The sequence below is a fragment of the Pan paniscus genome, chromosome 11, assembly GCF_029289425.2.
Source record: "Pan paniscus chromosome 11, NHGRI_mPanPan1-v2.0_pri, whole genome shotgun sequence".
NCBI classification, from domain to species: Eukaryota; Metazoa; Chordata; class Mammalia; order Primates; family Hominidae; genus Pan; species Pan paniscus.
The window spans coordinates 98,412,870-98,440,502 of NC_073260.2; the positions used below are offsets into that span (position 1 = coordinate 98,412,870).

At 38.3% G+C, this 27,633-nt stretch overlaps 1 protein-coding gene across 1 annotated transcript; it reads right to left on the reverse strand.

Moving 5' to 3' along the window:
- Positions 1–11,744: 11,744 nt before the first annotated feature.
- Positions 11,745–26,317, reverse strand: LOC134728596 (putative inactive deoxyuridine 5'-triphosphate nucleotidohydrolase-like protein FLJ16323; the record flags this gene model as incomplete). The annotated part of the gene is made up of 4 exons (XM_063594512.1): positions 26,285–26,317; positions 17,841–18,024; positions 13,516–13,597; positions 11,745–11,856 (listed from the first exon to the last, which is right to left on the reverse strand). Coding segments are annotated over exons 1-4 (411 nt in total), but the record flags the coding sequence as incomplete, so codon positions are not given.
- Positions 26,318–27,633: the final 1,316 nt, after the last annotated feature.

The window sequence follows — 27,633 nt, forward strand, 5'->3', positions numbered from 1 at the left end:
CTGGGCAAATATTTTATGCAGGGTGCTATGTTCTCAGAGTTTACACTTGAGTAGGTGATAAGATAATTATGGAAATAACATGTGCATGTATATGTAATACACAAGGGAACATTTCCTGCCTCCCTCCAATGTTTGGATTAAGTGCACCTTCTATATGCCCTGTACACGTCAAGATAGTTTATGTTATGCTGCCGTAACAAAAATCCCCAGATTTCAGATGGTTAAAACATTAAAAGTTTATTTCTTGCTCATGCTACATATTTATCATCCATCTGATTTGAACCTTATTCAACATTAACTTCATTTCAGAACCCAGGCTTCCAGATCAGCCACCGTTGGTAATGATGTCAGTTACAGTGGGGTAAGCTGGGTAATTTAGGTAATTTTCCAGTTTCTGGCTTCAAATCTCAAGAGAAAACAACAACAACAAACAAATCTTGGGCAAGTCCCACATACATTGCCATAATAGATATTATAGAAAAAAAAGTCAACTAAAAATTCTGATACTACATAGATAGAGTCTGAGTTTAACCTTGGAAAATGATTGGAAAATCTCTACCCATATTTCATAAAGTGTTGGCTTATTTTTCCTGCTTGTGTAATCGTGATGCACAAATCACATATAAACAGACTCATCCAAGGGTCATTATCATCAATTACAGAGCATTCTAACAACATTCTATCTCGGAAAGCTTCATAGTTTTCTCAAGTGTGATTTCTTTCCCCTTTTCTTCTTGAGATGAAACACAGATCGGTATAGTTCATATCAGTGCTGTTACTTGGCATAAAACCATTTTCTATCTGACCATTATCCTATAAAATAATCCCATTATTACGTGAATTTTAGAATTGACTTTATCCTTTTTCAAACCTCAGTCCCTTAAGGCAGTCTTTGGAGTCGATTTTAGTACTAGTCTCTTTAATATTTGTAAAAACTTTTAAAAATTGTCACATTTACCTGAGATAAAGTTAAAGATACTAATAAAGAGGTCAAGTTCATTTGCTTTAAGTTAGAATTATATTAATAAACTTCATAAACCTAGTTATTTGACAGAAGTCTCTGATTAGAAGTTGTAGATGTGATTAAGAAAACTTTTGGAAAACAAATTCTTACAGATTTCAGATTATTTAGAAAACAAATGTTTTTAAACATTGAGATTGGCAAGAGTTGTAGATACGATGTTGATGCTACACAGAAGCAACTTCTGATTTATTTACAGCGAAAAGAACGCTTGCTAGGTAAGGGATGGAATGCGTTAGAATGTCTGCCGCATTTGAACCTTCTTCTCAGAAACTGGCTCCTGTTACTCATCTTTGTTGAGTGGGTAATAGGCTGTATCACCCAGTGCTTTTGACCATAGATCATTGAAGAGAGGGTGGGAGAAAGAGAAAGAGAGAAGAAAGAGGAGGAAAACAAGAAAAGGAGAGAGTGACCTTATTAGAATAATCTCGTAAAAATAATGAACTCTCCTAGAGCATTTAAACAGAAAAAATATGCACTAATCCTGTTAGGCAACATATCTTGTAGACAGTTGTTTCTAGACTGGATTTTTTTCTTGCCTTTTGTCATGTTCTTACGATAGTAATTTTGTCACTCATACAACAGTGAGATTTGTTATAATAGATTCCTTTTTTTTTTTTCTTTGAGATGGAGTCTTGCTCTGTTGCCCAGACTGGAGTGCAATGGTATGATCTCGGCTCACTGCAACCTCCCCTTCCTGGGTTCAAGCAATTCTCCTGCCTCAACCTCCCAAGTAGCTGGGACTACAGGCACCTGCCACCAGGCCTGGCTAATTTTTATATTTTTAGTAGAGATGGGGTTTTACCACATTGGCCAGGCTTGTCTCGAACTCCTGACCTCAAGTGATCTGCTCGCCTCGGCCTCCCAAAGTGCTGGAATCAAAGGTGTGAGCCACCGCGCCTGGCCGATTTGTTATAACAGATTCCTCTTTACACATATTCAAGGCCTCTAAGAAGAAAAGAAAAGAGAAGAAAAGAAAAATACAAAAAGCAACAGCATTAACACACTCCCCACTTACCCATAACAACTGGCTTTGCTTGGCTTGAAATGAATATGGCATCATATTATGAGCTCTACAAGCAATAGCTGTGGTTTTTCATTTTTCTTATGCAGTTTCGGTTTCTTATTTGTAAAGTTTTAGAAACATTTGGGTCAGTTAAAAATAGGCAATAAGAGGAATACTAGCTAACATTTGGATCACATACTATTTTCCAGATAACTGTGCTCCCAGAACTGTAATTTGAGAAACTGAGGCTAAGTCACATTAAAGATGTACAGCTAATAATGAATGCTGGGCTTAAATTGGAAGCCAGGTAGTCTGACTCCAGAGCCCACCAAGAAACTATGGTTCCTAGGATATTTGACCATGTATGCTTCTAAGAGTCTTTAGAGATTGCTAGGACTCTAACATTGACAGACTTTTTTTTTTTTTTTTTTTTTTTGCGTATTTTAACCATTTATATATCTGAGAAAGTTAACACGTGTATTTTATATTCCAAGGAGTAATCTCACTGTCAATTTTTTTTCCTCTGTTAAGCATAGGTTTTTCACATATTTCTTACAGAATATGAATCCCAATTTTCAGATAACCGAGCTCATCCAGTGTTAGTAGAAACATGTCTGTCTTATTCTAGATTTATTCAGTCTTTGAAGTAACTACAATAGTGTCTCATTAAATTCCCACTTAGAAGGTCAAAATGAGAAAATAATTCAGAGTCCACTGCACTTGGAGAGCAGCTTGGATGTATTTACTCATCAAATTAGCCATAGCCTCTTCTTCACAATTGACCTATTTAAGTCGTACATCTATCCTCTATTTTTTTTTCCAATATGGTTAAAAGTTTTAGTCTATAGTATTGGTAAGCAATGACAGCTGTTCATAATATGGATCAATGTATGTAAGGATTAATAATTATTAAGAAATGTTTAAAACCATTGCTTTCACCTCTCTTGAAGTGGAACAGAAAGTGAAGGTTAATTGCTTAAGTAATGGGTCTGACTACCCAAAGGTAATACAAAGCAATTATTTCTTCACTTTGCAACTTTCAATGCAAGGCCAAGACTTTCATAACTCATTAGGTCTAAGTAACTGGCAGTTTACAAATCACCAAGAATAAACTTGAATGTTCTCTGTAGCACTCAAGATATATTATGTGTCACTGCATTTACTCAAAGGACAAATAAATATTTACATGCGCTTCTTTGAATACTCTTTTTTTTTTAGTGAGAGGGTCTCACTGTCACCCAGGCTGGGTGCAGAAGCATCATCATAGCTCACTGCAGCCTTAAATTCCTGGCCTCAGGTGTCCCTTACCCTCAGTCTCCCGAAGTGCTGGGATTACAGGCGTGAGCCACCATGCCTGGCCTGAATACTCTTTATATGAAGAAATTTCTTGATCTTTTGAAAAAAATATGATCACTTGCTTACATCTTATCTTAAAGCTGGAGAAAAGGACAACGAAAATAGTCCTTGACTTTTATCTGTTTGTTCATTGAGTATTTCCTGAATATCCACAGGGGTGGTGTTTACACAGTGGTCAAGCATGTGGACTCTGAGGTAGCAGAGACCAAGTAGGATGTTGCCAATGCGGGATCCTAGGTCCGTGGGCCATACTCTCTACCTCTCAGCCTCCCAATTTACAAAACAGGTTTAATAATGTGACTGATTTTGCGTAGTTTTGAGAATTGAATGAGATCATGTTCTAAAAGCCCTTATCAGATACTTGTGGCAAAGACGAAGCACTCAAAATGTAAGAGATTATTATGCTAGAGTCTAGAACACATCAAATGCTTAATACAACTCTGAGGAAGAAGCTACTCATGTGAGGAGTTTATGTGAATGTCTGTGTAGAAATAGGATGCATAAAAAAATAGCCCCTGCCTTCTTGAAACTTGTACTATGAGAGTGACGGAATACAGATAAGTAAAGGTGGAGGGTGGGGAGAAAGAAATAAAATACAGTATGAATTTAGGAAAGGAGAACCAGTTCACACATCTGGGTGAAGCTACAGGGAAAATTTCATGAAGGGGATTACTCTGAATGGAAACATGAAAAAAAGAGTAGTATTTGTGTTTGTGGAAATAACACCCTGAGAGTGAAGATTTTTCCCAGGGTTCTGCCTTCAGCTGAAGGTGTGCATAGTTATGATACCTGGAAGGAAATAAATATTTCTTTCTAAGAATTCACATGAGTTCCTCACCTAAGTGCAATAGTTGTAGCAATTACACAAATCTAGGGAGTTGGCTAAGACTTTTATGGACTTTAGTAAGGAAAATTAAAACCAACATTAAAAAATGTCTTTCGGACTGGGCACGGTGGCTCACTCCTGTAATCCCAGCACTTTGGGAGGCCGAGGTGGTCAGATCACAAGGTCGGGAGATCAAGGCCTTCCTGGCTAACACGGTGAAACCCCATCTCTACTAAAAATGCAAAAAAAAAAAAAAAAAAAAAAAAATCAGCTGGGTGTGGTGGCAAGCGCCTGTGGTCCCAGATACTCATGAGGCTGAGGCAGGAGAATGGTGTGAACCTGGGAGGTGGAGCTTGCAGTGAGCCGAGATCGTGGCACTGCACTCCAGCCTGGGTGAGAGAGTGAGACTCCATCTCAAAAAAAAAAAAAAAAAAAAAGGTCTTTCAGAATTCTCTAGCTTGTCAAAGTAACTTGTGCAAGTCTCGTACCAAAAACTGGCAAGGGCAGGATTGAAAATTCTGATTTTAAAGAGTGCATTTTTAATTACTATATTTCCTAGGTTGCCTGTGAATGAATTATTTCTTGAAAAAAAACACAGAGTATATTCATACGTGTATACATTTACATAGGATAAATAAGGTTTTTCTTATTTATTTTTCATTATAATTTAGCTGTCCACTTGTTGTGAGACCAAAAAAAAATCTTTCCCATTTTTGATTGAGTTTTAAGAATCTATTCTATACTGGTACATTTTTGCTAATGTTCAAATCAGAATATATTGAGAGAGACTTGGAAATACAAGTATCTCTTTATGTCTGGAGAGATGTAAGTACATATAACTGATTGTGACTTAGCTGGTAAGTATAATCAACTAAACTGTTGAACCAGTGATGCTGTTTATCAAAATTATCCAGTAATTATGTTTTGCTTTATCTTCATGTATTGGCCAATTCCCTGGCAGTTCTGGTTCCCTCAAGGGACAATGTGGTACAGTAGAAGGGGCATGTCTTCATGCAAGAGTCAAGTCTGGATTTAAGCCCCTAATAGTTGTGTTACTTTCAGCAAATTATTAAATTTCTTTATGCTTCAGATTTCTCATCTTCTAAGATGGAGTAAAAATATACTATAGTTATTCTAAGGTTAAAGCTGATATTGCATATGCAGTACTTAGTAATATATTTGGTACAGATATATTTTTAATAAGGTACTTAAAAAGTGAAAACTATTGTTTTTTTAATCTTGAACTTCTTTTGCACTTTTTGTAACTTTTTCTTAGATACTTATATTTTATAACAAATAATAACTACTTTCTGGGTTTTTTTTATAATGACTAAATGTAAATAATAAATGTAGACAGCTTAGCACCTGGTAGAGTCTCTGTGAACATTAGACCCCTTCTCTTCTCTTCTCATAATTCACATTAAAATGAATTCTAGTCATCTTCATTTTTTTCCTTATTTGTGTGTATATCTCTACCGTCTATGACAATATGCTTAGCTTGTATGCAACGTGAATTTTCCAATTTTTAACCTTAATAGTAAAGGAAGAGAAAAGCCCATGCTAAATACAATCTTAACAGTAAAGAAAGAAAAGATATCATGCAAAATGCAATCTCAGCAGGACAAGAATAAACCACTTTTCAGGCAAAGAGATGATGAACTTAAAATGTAGGTTCCTTTTCAATATTTCAGGAAAACATTTTACATACGGTTCTGGGAATGTAGCCAAAATGAGAAAGCCAAGAGTTATATCCAATAGATATTATGAGAGGGTAAGAGGAGTCACAGCTATCCAATTACTTCTATAATAAAATTACAACATCTTATACCTTTCTGTCCACATCTTTGTTTTAGAAGGAAAGGCTAGGGGTGGAGGCTATGAAGTAAATCTTTAAAACTTATTTGAAAAGCTTTTCTCTTTTTCTCTCACTATTCCATTTTATAGTGCAGGCTGAAGCTAAAATGCAAGGAGAGCCCCAACACAGAAAATTTTCTTAGGAAATTTTTGGAAGCAGATTTAATAATGCACATCCATTCATTCAATAGCTGGTTTGAGCACTTACTGTGTGTCAGGCAGTGTTAAAGTTACTGACTATTCAATCAAGGAATTGGGGGAAACGTTCCATGTGCTCACATGCTGAAACTACCAGTACAAGTGCACCCATACCCAAACACCTTCCCTTTTTCCTGTTACAGTGAAAGAACTCTTCCAATTCCTACCCATAATCTCCTCCTTCACTTGGATGATGTGTCCCATCCTCTGTCCTGTTCAAGGACTTCACTCTGGTGATTGTCTCCTTCTCCCTATAACATCAATTTTATTTCCTTTTGTAAACATGCTTATTATGAAACATATGCCAGTAATCTCATAGCCCTCTCCACTGCCGACCCAGCTCTCTAATCTCTTTTATGGCAAGGTCCCTTGAAAAAGTTGTGTGTATTCCACTTTCATTCCTTACAAACTTTCTTGAAACTGTTCCATTTACCCATTCAACCCTACAAAATTGCTCAGATCAAAGTTGTCAGGCACTGCCATATTGCCAAACCCAGTACTGCATTCACAGTTCTATTACTTAACTAATCAGCTGCTGCAGACCGTTGGTTTCCAGGACCCCACACTCTCCTGGTTTTTCTCCTACCTCAGAGAGGAATCCCTATCGGCCTGCTCTGCTATTTTCTCATCCTCCTCCCTAGAACTAAACGTTGGAGGGCCCTGGAGTCCGTCCTCAGATAGTTACTTTGTTTATCTTCCTCATAAATGAATCTATCCACTCTAATGATTTTAAATGCCATCTATATTCTGGTAACTTCCAAATGTATATTTCCAGCCTCAAAACTCTTTCCTTAATTCCACACTTGTTGACGTGTATAGTCAACTGCTTACTTGGCTTTTCTGTAGTTGAAGTTTTACTTATCTCAAACTGAACTCTCAATTTCTACCTCCTAAACTTTTTTTTCTCCAAGTATTTCCTAACCTGGTCAGTGCAACTCCAATCTTTAAACTTCAAATGCCATAAAAGTTGGAATCATCTTTGGTACTTTTCATTTTGTTATGACCCCATCCAATTCCTCAGCAAATTCAGTCATCTCTACTTTGAAAATTTATACAGAATCTGACATCTCTTCACCTTGGTAACAATCACTATATTTTATGTCACCAGGATCTTCCACTTAAACTAGTGCAATAGTCTCAACTCTTCTCCCTTGACCAACCCCTTCCAGGCTATTCTGTACATAATGGGAAAAGCAATCCTTTTAATACATAAGTCAGATTTTGTCACTCTCTGCTTAAAAGTAAATTGTTGTTGCCCCCTCTCCCAGGATAAAATCAAAGGTCTTATTACAGCTTCATGATGCCTGACAATCCTTCAAATATCATCTCTTCCTTCTCTCCTCCTTGTTCACCATACTCTAGTTACAAAGCCTGATTGTTGTTTCATGAACATACCCAACAAGTTCTTGGTCTTTGTACTTATTGTGCCCTTTACCTAGAATTATCTTCCCTAATTATTATAGTCAATACATCAGGGAGCCTTTCCTGATTATCTTTGATGAAATGGAATCCCAATAACTTCTCATTGCTGCAGCCTTGGTGCTCTCTTTATGCCTTTGTATTGCTATGTGGTTCATAACATCACCACCTGCATTTTTTTTTTTTTTGGCTGTTTGTTCCTCACTGCTAGAATGTCAGTTCTGTGCTGTATCCTAGTGCCTAGAACAATGCCTGGTGCCTAGTAGGTGCTTAATGAATATTTCTGAATGCAGAAGAATACAGGAGTGGTTTCTGCCCTCACAAAATTTACTTTGTAGTAAGGACTAAAGGCAAATACAAGTGAGTAGACAAACAAATAAAATAGTATACAAATCCTGAGGAGTAATTTTAAGAAGTGCTTTAAAAGCAATGCCCAAGGCAATCAGATGGAAATTAACAGGAAAAAATAATTTAGATTGGTTAGTTGAAGGGGCTTTTATTTTTATTTTTATTTTGAGACAGAGTCTCGCTCTGTCACCCAGGCTGGAGTGCAGTGGCGCTATCTCGGCTCACTGCAAGCCCCGCCTCCCGAGTTCACGCCATTTTCCTGCCTCAGCCTCCGGAGTAGCTGGGACTACAGGCGCCCGCCACCACGCCTGGCTAATTTTTTGTATTTTTAGTAGTGATGGGGTTTCATCGTGTTAGCCAGGATGGTCTCGATCTCCTGACCTCGTGATCTGCCCACCTCGGCCTCCCAAAGTGCTGGGATTACAGGTGTGAGCCACCGCGCCCGGCCGGGGCTTTTCTAAAAAGGTGACATTTCATGATGAAAAGGAGTGAACCATTCCTGAGTTAAAGAGAGAGTACTCTATTTCCTGCAGATGCAGAAAAAGTGTAGTTATTATGAACATCCAATCAACGACCTTCTCACAGCACATGTGCACATAGCTTTCAGTAGAAATGTGTGTAAAAAGAGAAGAGTAAAGAGCATGCTTTCCTCTCAGTGGATAGTAGAAAGAAAGAAGATTCTGTCTGGACATCAGAGAGAGGACTGCATGCATAAAGGGGAAATTGTAGCTTGAGATACACAACAATTATAAACCTTGTCTGAGCTCAAGGTGTTTACAGCCGATCTACATGTTTTGCATGCCTTTGGGAAGGAGGCTATCTGAAATTTATGTAGGGAATAGAAATAAAATCCTTCCTTTCCACTACATGACCCCCAACCCCATTGAGCATCAGAATTGTAACAGACATCCATTAAAAGAATATTTGAGATTAGGAATTAATTAGCAAAAAAGAACCAATATTAATGGCATTATTAACAGTAGCCATCATTTATTGAGTACCTAGTATGAATCTGGTACCCTACAAAACTCTTTTATTATGGTAACTCATTCGGTTATTATGTGAGTTATTATAGAGTAATTATGTGAGAGAATTCATTTAACATGCTTAGCACAGCATGCAGCACGTATTATGTGCTTATTAGAGCACATCTTTTAATAGTAATAATATCAACTATAATTTATTTATTATCAGCTGCTTATTACAAATGAGAAAACTAAACTGATGTTTAAAAATGATTACAGAAGGACCCACAAAGTCATATATTTTATAATATCTAATCTGATATAAAAAAATCATATTGACCTGATTTTCAATATGTGTTCATGTATTATCTTTCCCTTCCTCAGGTAATGATTTTGTCTCTCTACTTTCATTCTTTTCTGTACCTGATACTTCAGTGTAATTAATACAACATGAACTAAACCAAGCTGCCTTTTCAGAAATTTGTTACCTAGCTGGCTTTCTTAATTAAGGCCGTTTCTCCTTTCGTCCCCCTTCTCCTTTGTTCCTTTTGTCCTGCCTTCCATTTTGCTTATTTGTATCATTGCCCTGCCTCTGTTTCCAGTCTCATGTCCACACTTCAGCCATCCTTGTATACACTTCAGAAATTATTGTTTGGTACCTCCATAGAAGCTCATCTCCTTCTTTTCACAGGCAGTATTTTTCCAGATGGCACCACTGTCTTGCAACTTGCTTCCCCCTTAGTCTTGGTGCACAAGTGCCAATCTCGACTGGCAGCTCTTTGGGCAACCATTTGGTGCCAGCCTCCTTCCAATGCATGTGGAGCGCCAGTGAGTGCCCCTGAACTATTCCCAGCTGATTTCTTTACTCCTGGGGCTTGCCAAAGTTTTCTTCAAAGCAGCTAAGTCTCTAATCTTCAGAAAATTTCTCAATTACTACAGATAGATCTTTATTCCTCATGGGATTTGTCCTTTCAGAATCACTACAAAGCAGAACTATGCGAAGAAATTAGGCTATAAAATGCTTATGAGGAGTCCAATTTGGTGTTTTGTTGTGTTTATGAAATACATTATTTAGTAGAGTTTACTTTTGAGACCGAACACCAAAGATCTGCTTTGTCTCTCTACTCACATGAAGAGGCAAGAGTGCATCCCAGATTCATAGTAACTTAAAAAGAGTCAGTATTATAATTGGCCAATAGCAGATTTTTCCCAGCCTACTCAACCTTGTGATATGGGTACTACAGGATAACAGATATGATGATTTTAGATTTGAAAAGACTTAGGGTTGACTCCCAGCACCATCATAAACTAGCTGTGCTATCTTAAGAAACTACTTAAATTTTTCTTTCTAGGTTTTCTATCTGTAATAAGGGGTAGAGGAATTTCTTTTTTTGTAGTTCTGTTGTAGGAATTAATTGAGGCATCAAATATGTATTGGGTATGAATCCAGATGTATCCAGGGATCGAAGCAAACAAGCTTTCTTCATTTTCTTTAACTCATTGTAATTTCTGACTGAAATCTTCTATTAGGCTGGTAGGGATAAAATATAAAAACTCAATATAATTTGTACCTGAAATTTTATACCCACTCTCTTTGGGGAGCAGTATCTACTACTTGAGGATATTATATAGTGCTAAGATTTTGGCCGTCAGGTCTTGGTTGGGGAGAAACAAATCTGATCTGAAGTCATAAGTCAATACTGATGGCCCCTGAGATATTCACTGCATCGATGTGCATGGCCCCTTCAGATCCCAAAGATCTCTAATTTTCTCTTCTTTGCAAAGCTCGAGTGAAGAATCTTTGATGTGGTTCCCAGAGGATCATCTCTTAGGTGCCCCTTCTCCAGTTCTGTTGCCTTTGTCTCTGAAAACCAGGAGATAGGTTTTCTCTACTCTCAGGGTCCATAGAATTTTCTTTCTTCTTTTGTTCCTGACTCAAGCCAAAGAAAAGCTTTTACTATTACACATATGGAGAGAATCCTGCTTCTGCCAGATATTTATTTAGTCTATATAAAGTACAAATACCCTTTTCCCTATGTTTCTCTGTAGTATTAGTTCCTTGGTAGATATGAAATTCTGAAAATAAATGACTCTTTCCCAAATTTTTTTGAAGAAAGCAAACAGAAATTCTGTCTTCAGTACTGAATGGAGGTTGGGAAGAGTGGGGATTAAAAGGAGTAAAATAAAGAGAAAGAAAAGACTTAAATTAATATTTCAAAGTATTGTCCTGCATTATTAAAGCACTGTCACAATGCCTGTCCCACTATAGGTGCTCAAGAAATTGAAGTTATTACTGACATTTAAATTTGACTCTTAGGCCAGATATGGTGGCTTATGCCTGTAATCCCAGCACTTTGGGAGGCCGAGGTGGGAGGATCACTTGAACCCAGCAGTTTAAGACCAGCCTGGGCAATATAGGCAGGCCTCATCTCTACAATCAATCAACTTGATTCTCTAATATTGTTCTTTTACCATTGGAAACTGGATTTTTCCAGCATCTTTCTTTTTTTAAATGTTAGTTTATATTACTTTATTTTAAGCTCTTGGATACATGTGCAGGATGCATAGGTTTGTTACATGGTGGTTTGCTGCACCTATCAGCCCATCACCTAGGTATTAAGCCTGGCATGCATTAGCTATTTATCCTGATGCTCTCCCTTCCCCTGCCACCCCCACAAAGGCCCCAGTGTGTATTGTTCTCCTCCCTCTCTGTCCGTGTGTGCTCATTGTTCAGCTTCCACTTATAAGTGAGAACATGCAGTGTTTGGTTTTCTGTTCCTGTGTTAGTTTGCTGAGAATAATGGCTTTTCCAGCATCTTTCTTCTGGAATGTCCTTTGACTCTGGGCAATCATGTTGAGATGGCTGGTTGGGGTCAGAAGAGACATCTGTAACTATGAAACTGAGAAAACTTAATTGGCCAAAGATGATAGAGGGGTGGAAAGGGATCAATCCCAGCATTTAGGTCTCCTGAGTATTATGGAATTCAGCTACCAAGAAGACACTCACGATTTCTCAAAAGACACCAGAGATGAGATCACTTTCCAAGAAAAACATAAATTACTCATATAATCACCTGCTAGTATATTTTTGCCTCTTAAACCTTGTTAGTTTGTGAAGGAGTGCTAACGAGTATGACATTTGCTTAAGTGGACAGACTAAAGATGAAGTGGTCAAAGGATAAGAAGGTGATATCTAGAAGATGTTGCAAGTGGCAGACTATTAAAAGGGGCTGTAGAAAGCAATAGCTAGAGTCCTACAGAGCACAGAAGCAAGACTGTCTCCTCAGGTAAGCAGTAACAACTCATATTTGTGTGGCACATTTCAGTTTTGTAACACTTTTGTGTATTTCTTTTTTCCCTTATACCTTCACAGCACTGGTCTAAAAGCATATAGGTAGTTCTTTGTTACCTTATAGATGAAAAAAAAAGAAAGCTCAGAAGGACTTACCTGAGCCCAAAGAGCTAAGAAGCAGGCCAGAACTCAGAAGAACTATGCATTTAAAAATGACCCTCTATCATGTCCTGAAAGTGCCTTGAAAGCATCCCTCTGCCTCTAGTTTTTAATCTGAAATCTTAAGTTTGATAAAAATTTTACATGCAGTGTTGCCTATCTAAAATTGCCCCTTTATGGGACTTCAGAATTTCCATTATCTTTGCTCTTTATATTTGCACTTATCATTGCTCCAAGAAATTCTAAAAATTCAGATAAAAGTCCTTGCTTGATTCTTTAAGGTTGTTTGATATTTGGATCAATTTGTATGTTTGACCATAGCTGTCTGTTTTTATAATCTGATTTTTCCCCATGCATAAACTAATATCTTAACCTTGTTCTGTTTTATTATTATCTTCTATTTTGCATAATACTTTTAAATGAGAATCAGGAAGATAAGGAATTGAAAGTTGTGGTTTTAAAAACAAACCTTGCCACAAGCAAAGGTGACTGGTTGGATTCTGCCTTTCTTATCCTCCTCCTCCCATTAAGCTCCTCAAAGACACTTAAGGAATCTCAGAGCAAATTTCTTACTTAATTTCCTTTAAATCTCTTGACTGTAAACTGAGACAACTAAGACAGCCTGATAGCCCAACATGAAAAAAGCAATCACTGAATATGATATGCCAGGATAACCACAGACATCTTTTTAAATTCTAAAATATACCCTCATAAAGCAATGGAGCAACATAGCTTCTGCTTTCTGGAGTGTGGACAGGACCATTTGGTCAGGTCCTTCTCATTCCTTGGAAAGCAGAGGCACTAAGTAAGCACATTGCAAATTTCTCATGTACTCTATCTTGCAAGATGTCTTTTAATTGGAGTCAGAAAAATTTGGTTTGTTCTCCTCCCTCTCATATTCTATAACTCATAATGGATGATAAACTGAAGTGATAAAGTCACTCTACTAATGAAAGGTACCCTAAGGCTATTAGCAGTAAACATCTGGATTAAACTCCGCCTATTATTGTCTGGCTATAACCCCACTTCTGTTTTACATCTTTTTTCTTTCCACTCAGATTCTATCTTTACCTTTGCACTTGGTGTTCAAGACTCTCAGCTCTTCCTGGAAGACCTAGACGTGCTCCCTCCATCTTCACCTCTTTCAGATGACCTGAGGTAGCAGAGCTTATGTTAGTACAAATGCCCTAAGATTCTGCTTCGATTTTGACCATTTGGCTAGCAACCAGGCCACCTACCTTATTTGGAAGAGCAATGAAAAAGATCTCATCTTACAGACAAACCTTACAGTGAGCTGAAGTAGTAGGTTTGGAATGCTTCACCTTTTGTTGGTGCCATTTTTGGACCAAAAAAAATAGAAATCCGCATGTACAATAATTGCTAGAATATGAAAGATAGAGCAGCACTAGCTAAGGTAATGTTGATATCAAACTATTATCTAAAACAGAACCATAAGCAAAGTGGGGTAATTTTGAATGAATACACTGGTTTTCTTCAATTAAATTGCTTGTCCTGCACTGTGAGTCTTCTCAATCTTTCAACATCAGGAGAAATGGGCGTTGTTTTTATTTAATTTTATGTTTGTTTTTTTTTTTTTGCTACTTTGGCTGCTTTCTTTTCTCAGTTGTAACTTTAATAGCCTATGCTACAGAATTATTGAGATTATACATTACTCTACTCACACTCAGTTTAGTTAATAGCTTATTCATTACTACTGAGTCCCAAGGTTAGAGCAGATTTGTATCTAACGTTGAGACACAAGGCAGGGAATGCAGAAAGTAATGCAAACTCATCTTATATTCTTTAATAACAGAAACAATTCTACTGGAAAAAAGCACAAAACACTGAGACATTTATCCAAGTATCTACTAGGTAAATTTTTTCTAACACAGTCGATATAATGAAAGCTGTATGTTGATTTATTTATGCATTGTAACAATAATAATGAGAAATGAAGGTGTTTGAATGAAAGCCTACAAGTCAATCTTTAGAACCATAATTATTACTGGTTCTGCTAAAGAAGTATGGTTTCCTATATTATAATACATATAAAGCATTTTTGCTTTTCAGTTAAAAAAGTAAAAAAAAAAAGTCTGAACTGTCTTACACAGATAATCTGTACTATTATGAAAATCCTGATTTAGAAGTCAACTTGAGAGGCCATTATTCTCTTTCCTTGTCTTACAGTTACACTAAAACCTTTAGGAATGTCTTTATTATACAACACGCTAGTTTTGTTTTCAGCTCACGTGTAACTGAGTGGCCAATTTGTTATCCTTGTAAGGTGCTGTATCATTCTATTTGCTACCATTGGATCAAAGTATTGTGTATCCCATTAGAATTATACACTTAATATTAACCCCTTGAGTAGGCTAGGGGCTATTTGTACCCAAATATTCTTCAATGTTTATTAAAATACAAAGTCCAGAGCTGCAAGTTTGCATTTCGATAATTACACCAGAATATTTTAGTATAAATGTTGTTATTTACCCGGTAAAACTACCTGCATGTGACCCCAGAAGTTGATCACATATTGCAATTTATAATTTGCCACTTTAGTGAGTCACAGATTAGAATCATGGCACTGGATTTAGGAATTGAGTCATTAGTGAGTGTGGGTGGAAGTGTGGTTACTCTCTGAATCTCACTGTAGCACTGTCCCTTTCTACATTAACGCTGAAGAAGCTGCTGTACTACATTTAAGAGGTAAATTATATGCTTTCCTAATGCTTGAAAAGTTCTCAAGACTCTCATGAATTTCAAGATTTTGCTAATTTTGTATCCCAGACTTAAAATACTTTAAAAAAATGATTTTCTAAATTTTCATTTTTATTTTTTGGTTTTCTCCCTAATAACCTGCATGCTGTCTACAGAGATTACAATATATGTAAAGCACAGTTACCTGCACATACAGAAAGATGGCACATACTATATAGAATCACATGCTATAATTTAATAATCTACAATGAGTTATTTCATATGCAAGCCAATGACACTTTTCCAATGTTTTCTAATCTTACCTTATTGTTCTCATTCGATTCATTGTCCATTTTGTTGCCCAGTCTTTTCTTTCTTGCAACTTTCTAATTATCTCTCTACACTGTGGTAGGTTTATATTCTAAATTATTATTTTTTATGCATTACTTTGTACATTTCAACTTCATCTCATCTTGTTATTTCTTGCCCCATATGTCTAATCTTTACTTTTCCTTCTTTATGATTGCTCTTTCCTTCTTGGCACTGGTAACACTTCTAATTTAGTATGTTCTGTAGTTTAAAAAATTTCTCTTTACCTCTTCATGCATATCATTACTAAGTGCTTAAAAATAGCATACATTAATTTTCACTTCTATGACTTTTTCAGTCACTTAATATTTTGCAAGTCCTTGCTACTGTAGGCTTCTAGTCCATATATATGTATATATATATATATGGATTATATATACATAAAATTCTATGGGGCATACTTATATATTAAAAAGGCACACAGTGTGTTAATTTCTCAACGTAGAACAAACTAGTTAAATTGGGACCAGAACATTTTCTTCAGCTCTTGAGTTTAATATACATCTAAGGAAACCAATTTAACTTGCTCAAATTTACCTATGTAGGAAATTTATGATTTGTTAATGCAATTGTTTAATTAGATTATTTAAACCCTGTAGTGTATGTGTGTGTGTATGTGTATAATACTTTTATTGATTTTTCCACCCAATACTAATTGCCATTATTATTCTTGTCCTTTTTAGAAAAGGTCATATCATTGTCAGCAAATAATAGTCAACATACATGATATATGATAGGAATTATCTATACCCAAATGTGAGAAACTACTTGACTAGTTCCAGAATTAGTAGTATTCCAAGGAGCTGTTATCAACCTGACATCCGAGATGCTGGCCTGCTTCCATTTACTCTATATAGGTATGAAATCATAGAAGTCTACAAAGACCAGGAAGTTATGAATTTGTTGGCAGTAAGTAAATAAAGTGCAGTGCATAAATCCCAATGCTCAATGAAGAATATAATTCTTCTTTTTCATTTATCCTTTTGTAATTTAATTGACATATTTAGAAAGATCTCTATGGCCAAATCAATTTAATTCATTGAACATTTACAGAGTGCCTGCTAGGTATAGAGCATTATTCTGGGTGAGAAGTAGTAAGTATTGTTCATATTAAAGATATATCAGATTTAAAAATTTTCCCCAGTAACGTACATCTCATCAAAATTGTCACATGATAAAATGTAAAATGTTACCATTCCTATTTCTACGCTCACTAATTCATGGTGTATTTCATTATGGTCTCCTCATTGCTTTCATGAGTGCCTGGAATATACTAGGTGTTTACCAATTCATTGAATAAACTCATCACTTCCACTGTGTTCTATTGGTCACATGGGTGCCAGCCCACATTCAGTGTTAATTATATGTGTGTGTGAAATACAAAGAAGTGAGGGCCTATATTAGTTCTGTTCCTCTAGAGAACCCTGACTAACATAGGGTTCTGACTAATATAGCCAGTCCGAGCCCCAAAGCTGAAGAACTTGGAGTCCAGTGTTTGAGGGCAGGAACCATCTAGCACAGGAGAAAGACGTAGGCAGGGAGGTTAAGCCAGTCTAACCTTTTTATGTTCTTCTGCCTGCTTTATATTCATTGGCAGTGGATTACATGGGGCCCACCCAGATTAAGGGTGGGTCTGCCTTTCCCGGCCCGCTGACTCAAATATTAATCTTCTTTGGCAACACCTTCACAGACACATCCAGGATCAATACTTTGCTTCCTTCAATCCAATCGAGTAGACACTCGGTATTAATCATCATAAATCCACCCCTTGTCAACTTGAACCCATACACATCTCCTGAGATCATATATCATCTTCAAATAAAGACAATAATGTCATAATTACACCTAACATAACTATCCTTCCTACAACCAGAAATGAACCAAGCCCCAATCCAAATGCTATTATAAAGTTAACAACACTTAAATGCTGATATGAAGTCAATAAATCCTATGTCATGTGAGAAAGGTAAAAGGAAATTAAATGAAGCTATTTTCTTAGTACAAGTGTATACATGCACAAACATGTTTTTAACAAAAGGAGTAAATACTCATGACAATTACAGTCCTCTTTTTGCAGCTGGTTACATGGTCATAGCTAGTATTAATGACTACCCATTCTGTATTCTCTTTGCCTTCAGCAAGCACCTCAGCAGGTCATGGTTTTTTTCCTGGTGGAGTGACCCCAAACTTCATTCCTGAAGGGTGTGGGCCATTTGTAGTCCTGCCTGGATTGGGTTGTTGTAATTTCCCATTGACCTTAATCACAGGGCATGGTAATACTAAGAGATGCCCTAACGGATCTCCTGTATTCCATGCATACTCTTCCTTACCTTCATTGTGGAGTAGTAGACGGATTTCATCTTGATACTCTGGGTCAGTTACCCCAGCCAACACCATAACTCCATTCTTGGCCTGTTGACTTAATAGGAGGAGGAGCCCAAAGTGTCCAGGTGGTGGTTTTAACATCCAGTTTAATGGAATTGTCATCGTGTCTCCTGGTGGCAGCACTTCTCCCTGTGGAACAAAGACCTCTAGGCCAGAAGAATATAATGTCTTGGGAACAGGAAGCAAAAATTTTGCTAGTGAATTACTGGGGGTGATGGTGAATGGTGCCACTTCCACTTCCACCCCTTGATTCTTGGACCTGTGAATCCTGGCTATGGGAGAAACAGTACCATATATTGGATGCTGATTCAGAGCATACACACCCTTTTGGACAATTTTGCCCCAGCCCTGCAAAGTACTATCACCTAGTTGGTGTTGTAATTGTGACTTCAAAAGGCCATTCCACTGTTCTATCAATCCAGCTGCTTCAGGATGGTGGAGAACATAGTAAGATCAGTGAATTCCTTGAGCACAAGCCCACTTCCACACTTGTTTAGCAGTAAAGTGAGAGCCTTGGTCAGACGCAATGCTGTGTGGAATACCATGATGGTGGATAAGGCATTCTGTGAGTCCGTGGATGGTAGTCTTGGCAGAAGCATTGCATGCAGGATAGGTAAACCCATATCCGAAGTAAGTGTCTATTCCAGTGAGGACAAACCTCATCACTTTCCATGATAGAAGAGGTCCAATATAATCAACTTTCCACCAAGTAGCTGGCTGATAACCTTGAAGAATGGTCCCATATTGAGGGCTCAGTGTTGGTCTCTGCTGCTGGCAAATTGAGCACTCAGCAGTGGCTGTAGCCAGGTCAGCCTTGGTGAGTGGAAGTCCATGTTGCTTGAGCCCATGCATAACCTCCATCCCAGCCACCATGGCCACTTTGTTCCTGGGCCTGTTGGTCAATGACAGAGGTGGCTGGGGAAAGAGACTGAGTGCTGTCCACAGAACGGGTAATCCTACCCACTTGATTATTAAAATCTTCTTTTGCTGAGGTCACCCTTTGGTGAGCACTCACATGGGATACAAATATCTTCACAGTTTTTGACCACTCAGAGAAGTCCATCCACATACCTCTTCCCCAAATTTCTTTGTCACCGATTTTCCAGTCGTGCTTCTTCTAAGTCCCTGACCATCCAGCCAAACCATTGGCTACAGCCCATGAGTCAGTATATAATCACACATCTGGCCATTTCTCCTTCCACACAAAGTGCACAACCATGTGCACTGCTCAAAGTTCTGCCCACTGGGGAGATTTCACTTCTGTCCTTCAGAGATGCCTAGAAAGGGGCTATAGTGCTGTAGCTGTCCACTTTTGGGTGGTGCCTGCAAATTGTGCAGAACCATCTGTGAACCAGGCCCTAGTCTTCTCTTCCTCTGTCAGCTGATCATAGGGAACTCCTCATGAGACCATTGGTGCAGGCTGGGAGAGAGAAGGCAGTGTGGCAGGAGTGGAGACCATGGGCATTTGAGCCACTTCCCTGTGTAACTTACTTGTGCCTTCACGACCTGCTCGAGCCCGATCACGTATATGCCACTTCTTTTTGATGATGGAATGCTGCTGTGCATGTCCCACATTATGGCTAGATACGTCAGAAAGCATCCAGTTCATGATAGGCAATTCAGGTCTCATGGTGATTTGATGACCCGTAGTCAAAAGTTGAGTTTCCACCAAAGCCCAGTAACAGGCCAAGAGCTGTCTCTCAAAAGGAGAGTAGTTATCTTCAGAAGATGGCAGAGCCTTGCTCCAAAATCCTAGATACCTCTTCTATGATTCACCTGTGGAGGCCTTCCAGATGCTCGAAACAGCATCCCTGTTTGCCACTGACACCTCAAGCACCATTGTATCTGCTAGGTCATATGGCCCAAATGCAGAGCAGCTTGCACAGCAGCCTGGATCTTTTGCTTCCAAGTGTCTTCTCCTGTTCTGGACCCCAGTCAAAACTGGCAGGCTTTCAGGTTACATGATAAATGGGCTGAGTGAATAATAAATGAGGAATGTGTTGCCTCCAAAATCCAAATATGCCTACTAGGAATTGTGCCTCTTTCCTGGTTGTAGGAGGGGCCAAATGCAGCAACTTATCCTTCACCTTAGAAGGAATATCTCGACAGGCCCCACACCAGTGGCCCCTTAGAAATTTTACTGAGGTAGAAGTTCTCTCAATCTTAGCTGAACTTATTTCCCATCCTCTGCCACGCAAATGCCTCACTAATAAGTGCATTGTGTTTGTTACTGCTTGCTCACTGGATCTAATCAGCACAATGTCATAAATGTAACAGACCAGTGAGATATCTTGTGGAGGCAAAAAGTGATCAAGGTCTCTTCGAACAAGATTATGACACAAAGCTGGAGAATTGATATAACCCTGAGGTAGGACACTAAATGTATATTGCTAGCCTTGTCAACTGAAGGCTAATTGCGTCTGGTGGGCCCTAGGGACAGGAATAGGGAAAAAGACATTTGCCAAGTCAATGGCTGCATAAAGGTACCAGGAAATGTGTTAATTTGCTCAAGCAGTGAAACCACATCTGGTACAGCAGCTGCAGTTGGAGTCACCACTTGGCTAAGCTTATGATAATCCACTGTCATTCTCCAAGATCCATCTGTCTTCTGAACAGGCCAAATTGGAGAGTTGAATGGGGATGTGATGGGAATCACCACCCCTGTATCTTTGAAGTCCTTGATGGTGGCACTTATCTCCACAATCTCTCCAGGGATGCGATATTGTTTTTGATTTACTAGTTTTTCTAGGTAGAGGCAGCTCTAATGGTTTCCATTTGGCCTTTCCCATCATAATAGTCCTCAGCCTATCAGTCAGGGAGCCAATGTGGGGGTTCTCCCAGCTACTAAGTATGTCTGTGCCAATTATGCATTCTGGCACTGGGGAAATGACCACAGGATGAGTCCGGGGACCCACTGGACCAACTGTAAGTTGAAACTGAGGTAAAAGTCCATTAATTAGCTGACCTCCATAAGCCTCTACTCTAACTGGAGGACCACAATGATGTTTTGGGTCCCCTAGAATCAACATCAGCTCAGAACCAGTGTCCAGTAGTCCCAAAAATATCTGATCATTTCCCTTTCCACAATGCACAGTTACCCTGGTAAAAGGCTGGAGGTCTCCTTGCAGAAGGATGGGAGAAAGATTAATAGTATAAATTGTTGGTAGTTTAGTGGGGTCCTTCCTCAAGCGGACCTGGCCTCCCCTTCACTCAATGGGTTTAGGATCTGTAAACTGGCTCAAGTCTGGAAATTAATTGAGGGGCCATGATTCTTTGCCTTTATAATTCAAATTAGTCTTTTGTCCAATCGACTTGGAAGTTTTCTGCCTATATAAATTAAGTAGAAATGCAGTAGGCTTCCTATCAATTTCACGTCTAGGAACACTGTGATTAATTAGCCAAGGCCAGAGCACTACATAAATCAGACTATTCTGATTGCTGCTTTGCCTCTGCTGTCCATTATGGTAGCTACACCCACCTTGCCTTTGAAGGTTGAGTGCTACCTCATGATCCAATTATTCCCATTGCATTTAAATTTTGTAGTTGAGTGACTGTGGTTCCCACTGTTACATCTGGCATACAGGGAAGGGCAATCACAGAGCTTTTTGAAGATCCAGGTGCTGCCCTCACAAATCTATTTTGCAAGGCACTGGTTAAGGGTATATCTTCTGGACCCTTCCAGTTGGGATGAGTAGGTCTCAAGTGACTAATTCACTCTAGCATCCCAATCTCCTCAAGCCCTTGGATGCCTTCCACTACATTAAACCAACGGAGATCAGGCATTTCTAACTCACTCACAGTGGGTCATCTTTTAATCCATGTTTCAGCTAACCAAGCAAATAAACTATCGGACCCTTTTTTAACTCTCCAAGCTGCAACATTGAATGCAGAATCCCTGCTTAGTGGCCCAAATCAATAAATTCAGCCTAATCCAACTCAATATTCCTTCTACCATTATCCCACACCCTTAGTATCCATTCCCATGCATGTTCTCTAGATTTCTCCTTATCTAAATTAGAAAACTCAAGCAGTTCTTTTTGAATGTAGCATATCTCCTAATTGGTCACACCCTGAACCTCACCTCTAGGGGCCTGCTAGGACTTTAGTCTAGTTATAGGTCTAGAAGCAAACAGAGGTGTTAGGGGTGGCTCCTGAGGAGAATCAACATTATCTTGCCTGGAAACTGCCTCAGGAGAGGCCATCACTGTTACCTCAGGCAGCACATGGTTTATCTCCTCAGACAAAGGTGGAAACATTGATGGCAGCATGGGTTTAGAGGGGTGTTGCCACTACTGGGGATGGGGAAGCTGTTTCTTTTGGCAAAAAAAGTACATCAGAGTTTACAAGCTCGGTGTCCCTAGCTTCATCAGGGTCCTCCCACACATCCCCATTCCAAGTTGTAGGGTTCCATTCTTTTCCAATCAATGCCCTCACTTTAATAGTAGACACCTGGTTATACTGTGCATGCACCTTTCATTGCCGGTCAGCCACTTGCACGAGAAGAACTTGTGTCTGATTTTCCACAATTTCAGCTCTTTCTCTACAGGAGATAAGATTCTCACTCAGGGCAATCTTAGCAGATTTGACACTCAGTATCTGCTTCTGAAGCCAGGAGTTAGAATCCCCAAGTTCATTATCTTCTTTCATCACGGTCCAGTGAACTTAGGAGCAACCAAACAACTTCATTATGTTCCTTGGTTCTCCACATATAGTCAAAGGTATTATGCATAGAGTCACTAAACTCCTTGCCTGTCACGAGTGGTGAATCAGGAGTGTTAAATACATTTATTTTGCATAACTTTCTAAACAGTTAATACCAAGGACTATCAGTGTTCTCCATACTATTAGAAGTAGAGTCCTTAGCATTTTTGGGTCTAATCATATTAAGCAGCCAACTCTAGAAACCCCTAAACCACGAAGGAACTCCACCCTTGATACTCTGTTCCTCTAGAACCACTCCTGGTACCTAAATCTGTATTAGGATTCTCTAGAGGGACAGAACCAATAGAATATATATATATATATATACACACACACACACATACACATATATATGTATACGTATATGAGTATATACACATACACACATACGTGTGTACGTATATGAGTATATACACATACACACATACATGTGTATACGTATGAGTATATACACATACACACACGTGTGTATACGCGTATATACACATACACACACGTGTGTATACGCGTATATACACATACACACACGTGTGTATACGCGTATATACACATACACACGTGTGTATACGCGTATACACACATACACACACGTGTGTATACGCGTATATACACATACACACACGCGTGTGTATACGCGTATATACACACACACGCGCGTGTGTATACGCGTATATACACACACACGCGCGTGTATATACGCGTATATACACGCATGCGTGTATATATGCGTATATACACATACACACATGCGTGTATATATGCGTATATACACATACACACATGCGTGTATATATGCGTATATACATACATATGTAGATATACATACACATATGCGTATATATGCGTATATATGCATACACATATGTGTATATATGCGTGTATATGCATACACATATGTGTATATATGCGTGTATATGCATACACATATGTGTATATATGCGTGTATATGCATACACATATGTGTATATATGTGTGTGTATGCATACACATATGTGTATATATAAGTGTATATATGTATATATGTGTATATATATATACATATATACACACACACACACAGACTCACACACAGAACACTGATTGTCCTTGGTATTAACTGTTTAGAAAGTTATGCAAAATAAATGCCTTTAACACTCCTGATTCACCGCTCAATGGAGGCAAGGAGTTTAGGCAGAGAAAGAGAGAGAGAGAGAGAGGAGTTTATTAAGGAATATTAACTCACATGATCACATGGTCCCACAATAAATCATCTGTAAGCTGAGGAGCAAGGAAGCCAGTCCAAGTCCCAAAGCTGAAGAACTTGAAGTCCAATGTTCAAGGGTAGGAAGCATGAAGCACAAAAGAAAGATGTAAGCTGGGAGGCTAAGCCAGTCTGATCTTTTCATGTTCTTCTGCCTGATTTTTACTCTGACCGTGTTGGCAGCTGGTTAGATTGTGCCCACCCAGATTAAGGGTGGGTCTGCTTTTCCCAGCCCACTGATTCAAATGTTAATCTCCTTTGGCAACACCCTCACAGACACACCCAGGATCAATACTTTGCATCCTTCAATCCAATGAAGTTGACACTAAGTATTAACCATCACACAGATATCTGAGATACTAATACCTGGCATAAGCAAACAAAAACCTAGCTTATGCCATAAAAAAAAGATTCTAATAGACTAAAAACAAACCAGGAAGCAGAAGCCCATTATGAGTCCTCCTATCCCAAAAATAGAGTGATGATCTCTACAAGTGGAGACCATCTGTTCTATAGGGTCTCAGGTATTAGATTCTCCTGCTACAGGGCCTTTGGGGATGTTGTGTAGGCTGGCCACCACAAACTGCATCTGTATACTCAGAAGATTATCTAGACCATCAGATTCTTCATATCCATCAGAAAAAGACAAGAAGGGCAGTGTATTTGGGCCAAGCTCATCCTGCTTACATATATGCTTTCCTACTTTCTCCCAGTAGGGATTCCTTGAAGCAATGAGGACATCTCAGTCAGAGCATAATGTCAACTGATAAGGGTAATTTTACACTTATAGCTGCCTTTTCTATCTCCCTTCTTCTAACCCAAATCAAACCTTCAGCTCTCACTACACCTCCTCCTGCCCTCCATATCTATATCCTCCACATCTAGTCTACCAAGAAGTTTAAGCACATAAGCCAGCTTCCCAACTTGAATCTATCTACTTCTTTCTGTTTTTATTGTCATCTTAGATGAAGCTATCATATCTGTTTACTGAACAATGGCATGAGCTTCATAATTCTCTCAGCAACAACTTTTATCTTTCTCCAGGTCATTCTTTAAGAATAGTTAGCCCTTAAAAACGCAATTTCAGTAATGTCACTACTCTGTTTAAAGCCCTTCATTAATTAATATAAGAAATAAAATCTTTACCAAGATCTACATGCTCTAAATTATCTGGCTTCTCTCTTTGCATCCAAGACCCTATTTTGCCTCCATGCCCCTCTTTGTTTGTGCTCCAGCCTAATACCTCTTGTGTAGTTCCTTCAACATTCCCATGTTCTTTCCTCCCTCTAGGCCTTGGTAGTTCTCTTCCTACCGTTCCACCTGGTTAACTCCTCTATATCTCTCAGATATCAGCCAGTTTGTCTCTTCCTCATGGGAGTCCTTCTGGCCTTTGGATTTACTCAGGTTTTTCAGAAATACTCTCTACATTTTCTGTATTTTTTCATCATTGAATTCATTATAGTTTATAATTACACATTTATGGGATTTTGATTATTATTTGTTTACTAAACTAAACTATAAGCTCCAGAAAGTCAGGTACATGACTATTTTTGTTTTCCATGAAATCTCCAGTATATATAATAGTGGCTTAATAATATTGAATAAATGAAAGCATGAATAAAACTCAACTCATTTTATTCTCTTCTCAGAGTTTGAAAAGATTTATATTTTCTTTTTCTTTTATTTCTAATTGACACATTATGTTGTCTGTGTTTATGGGGCACAGTGTGATGTTTTTATATGGGTATATGATGTGGAATGATTAAATAAAGTCAATTAAATGTTCTTTGCCTGACCTACTTAATGCCCTTTATTTGACTTGGCTTCAGGTGTCCGATAAGACCTATATTCTTAGGGAAGCAGCAAGTAACAAGCAAAAGCTAATTAATGTGTGAAATATTATAGCTGGTCAATCTCCACAACAATCTTCATCTTCTCTCTTTCCTTATCTGACAGTACCTTTTTATCTATTCTTTTCAGAATGAGAGCTATTTATGATTTTCTCCTTTCTGTTTAGGAAGTCCAAACATAGTGCTAAAAGTAATCAAATTATGTTGAACATTAGGCAGCAAACTGCCTACTCCATATGTATCTTTTCCATCATATTGAAACAACTTCTTTTCAGTAATTCTGGTGTGTCAGATTTCTATTATATATCAGGCACTATTCTTTCTAAAATTTTCTTTTCATATATTTCAAAAAATGTAATAAGAATTCTTTAAGAACCATATTGATTATTCCGAGACTGGAGTGCAGTGGCGCGATCTTGGCTCACTGCAACCTCTGCCTCCCAGGTTCAAGTGATTCTCCTGCCTCAGTCTCCTGAGTAGCTGGGATTACAGACCTGCACCACCTGGCCCGGATAATTTTTGTATTTTTAGTAGAGACAGGGTTTTGCCATGTTGGCCAGGCTGGTCTCCAACTCCTGACCTCAAGTGATCTGCCCACCTTGGCCTCCCAAAGTGCTGGGATTACAGGCATGAACCACTGTGCCTGGCCAATTATTTCTATTTTAAAGTAAGACTCAGAAAATTAGGTAAATTCTTTGAAGTCACACTGCCTTAATGTAGGTTCCAGGGTTGAAACCTAGCTCTCTCTGATTCAAAACCAAAGACAGGACAATACTCCTTAAATTGGGCTGAATTTGGAGACCCTAGAGAACACATGGTCTCCACTTGTAGAGATCATCACTCTATTTTTAGAATAGGAGGACTCATAATGGGCTTCTGCTTCCTGGTTTGTTTTTAGCCTCTTAAAATCTTTTATGGCATAAGCTTAGTTTTTGTTTGCTTATGCCAGGTATTAGTATCTCAGTAACTGATTATTTTTTTCCATGTTCACTCAGAGACTATTTGGGAAATGCAAAGAGAAAATATCAGGGAAATTTATTCTACTGGTCAATATAGCATTTACAGTCAATAAAACCTCCAGGAGCTACATATAGGACTATGAAACTTAGGCTTCAATGTTTCTCTTTTCATGAAGATCTCACATAAAGTCACTTAGATCCTATTCGGTGGTTCTACCCTGGACACAACCACCTTTCCCTAATATTCTCAATCTCTTGTACTGCACTTAACAAGTGTCAGAGTTTTATGCCAAGATGCTTGTATGAATTTCCTTGGGCTCTATGAAACTACCTAAATCTACATTGCCAGAACGTTCTTATCTTGCAATCCCACCAACTTGTGTTCTCCATTTTAAATTATTAACAGTGAATTTCTCTTTCCAACCAAAATTATCTTTCAAATCAGTGGCTTCAAGTGATGAGATTACTGGGAGTTACTTCCTAGGTCCCAGGAATTTCTAAACAATATCTTCATTACTGAAGTCTCTAAGTGCTGTTAAACCTTTTGCACCAGTTCATTTAACTGCTTTTTTTCTTTTATGAAGAACTAAATATATTTAACATATATGACACTGTGGAAAGGGCTGGGACCTGTGGTCATGATCTCAATATTTAATAGATTTTTCCCCCTAACAAGCTAATAATGGGAGACTGAGAGAAGTCACTTAACTTCTCCAGTGTCACAGTTTCTTTATGTGTAAATCAAATGGTTTAAAGATTCTTTCAGCTCTAATGAATTCTGCTCTGTCTCTTTTCCCAGTGACTCAGGTCATACAGCTCATAGCTACTAGGCAGTCAAGAGAAATAACTAATAGAGTTTTGAAATGATAAAACAAAACAACCAAAACACTCAACATCATTTATCTAGCACAAAAGAGAATTTTTATAGCCTCTAGCAATTCTTCTTCTAGTAGTTGAAATTTTAGTACCATGCTTTTTCAGGAAATCA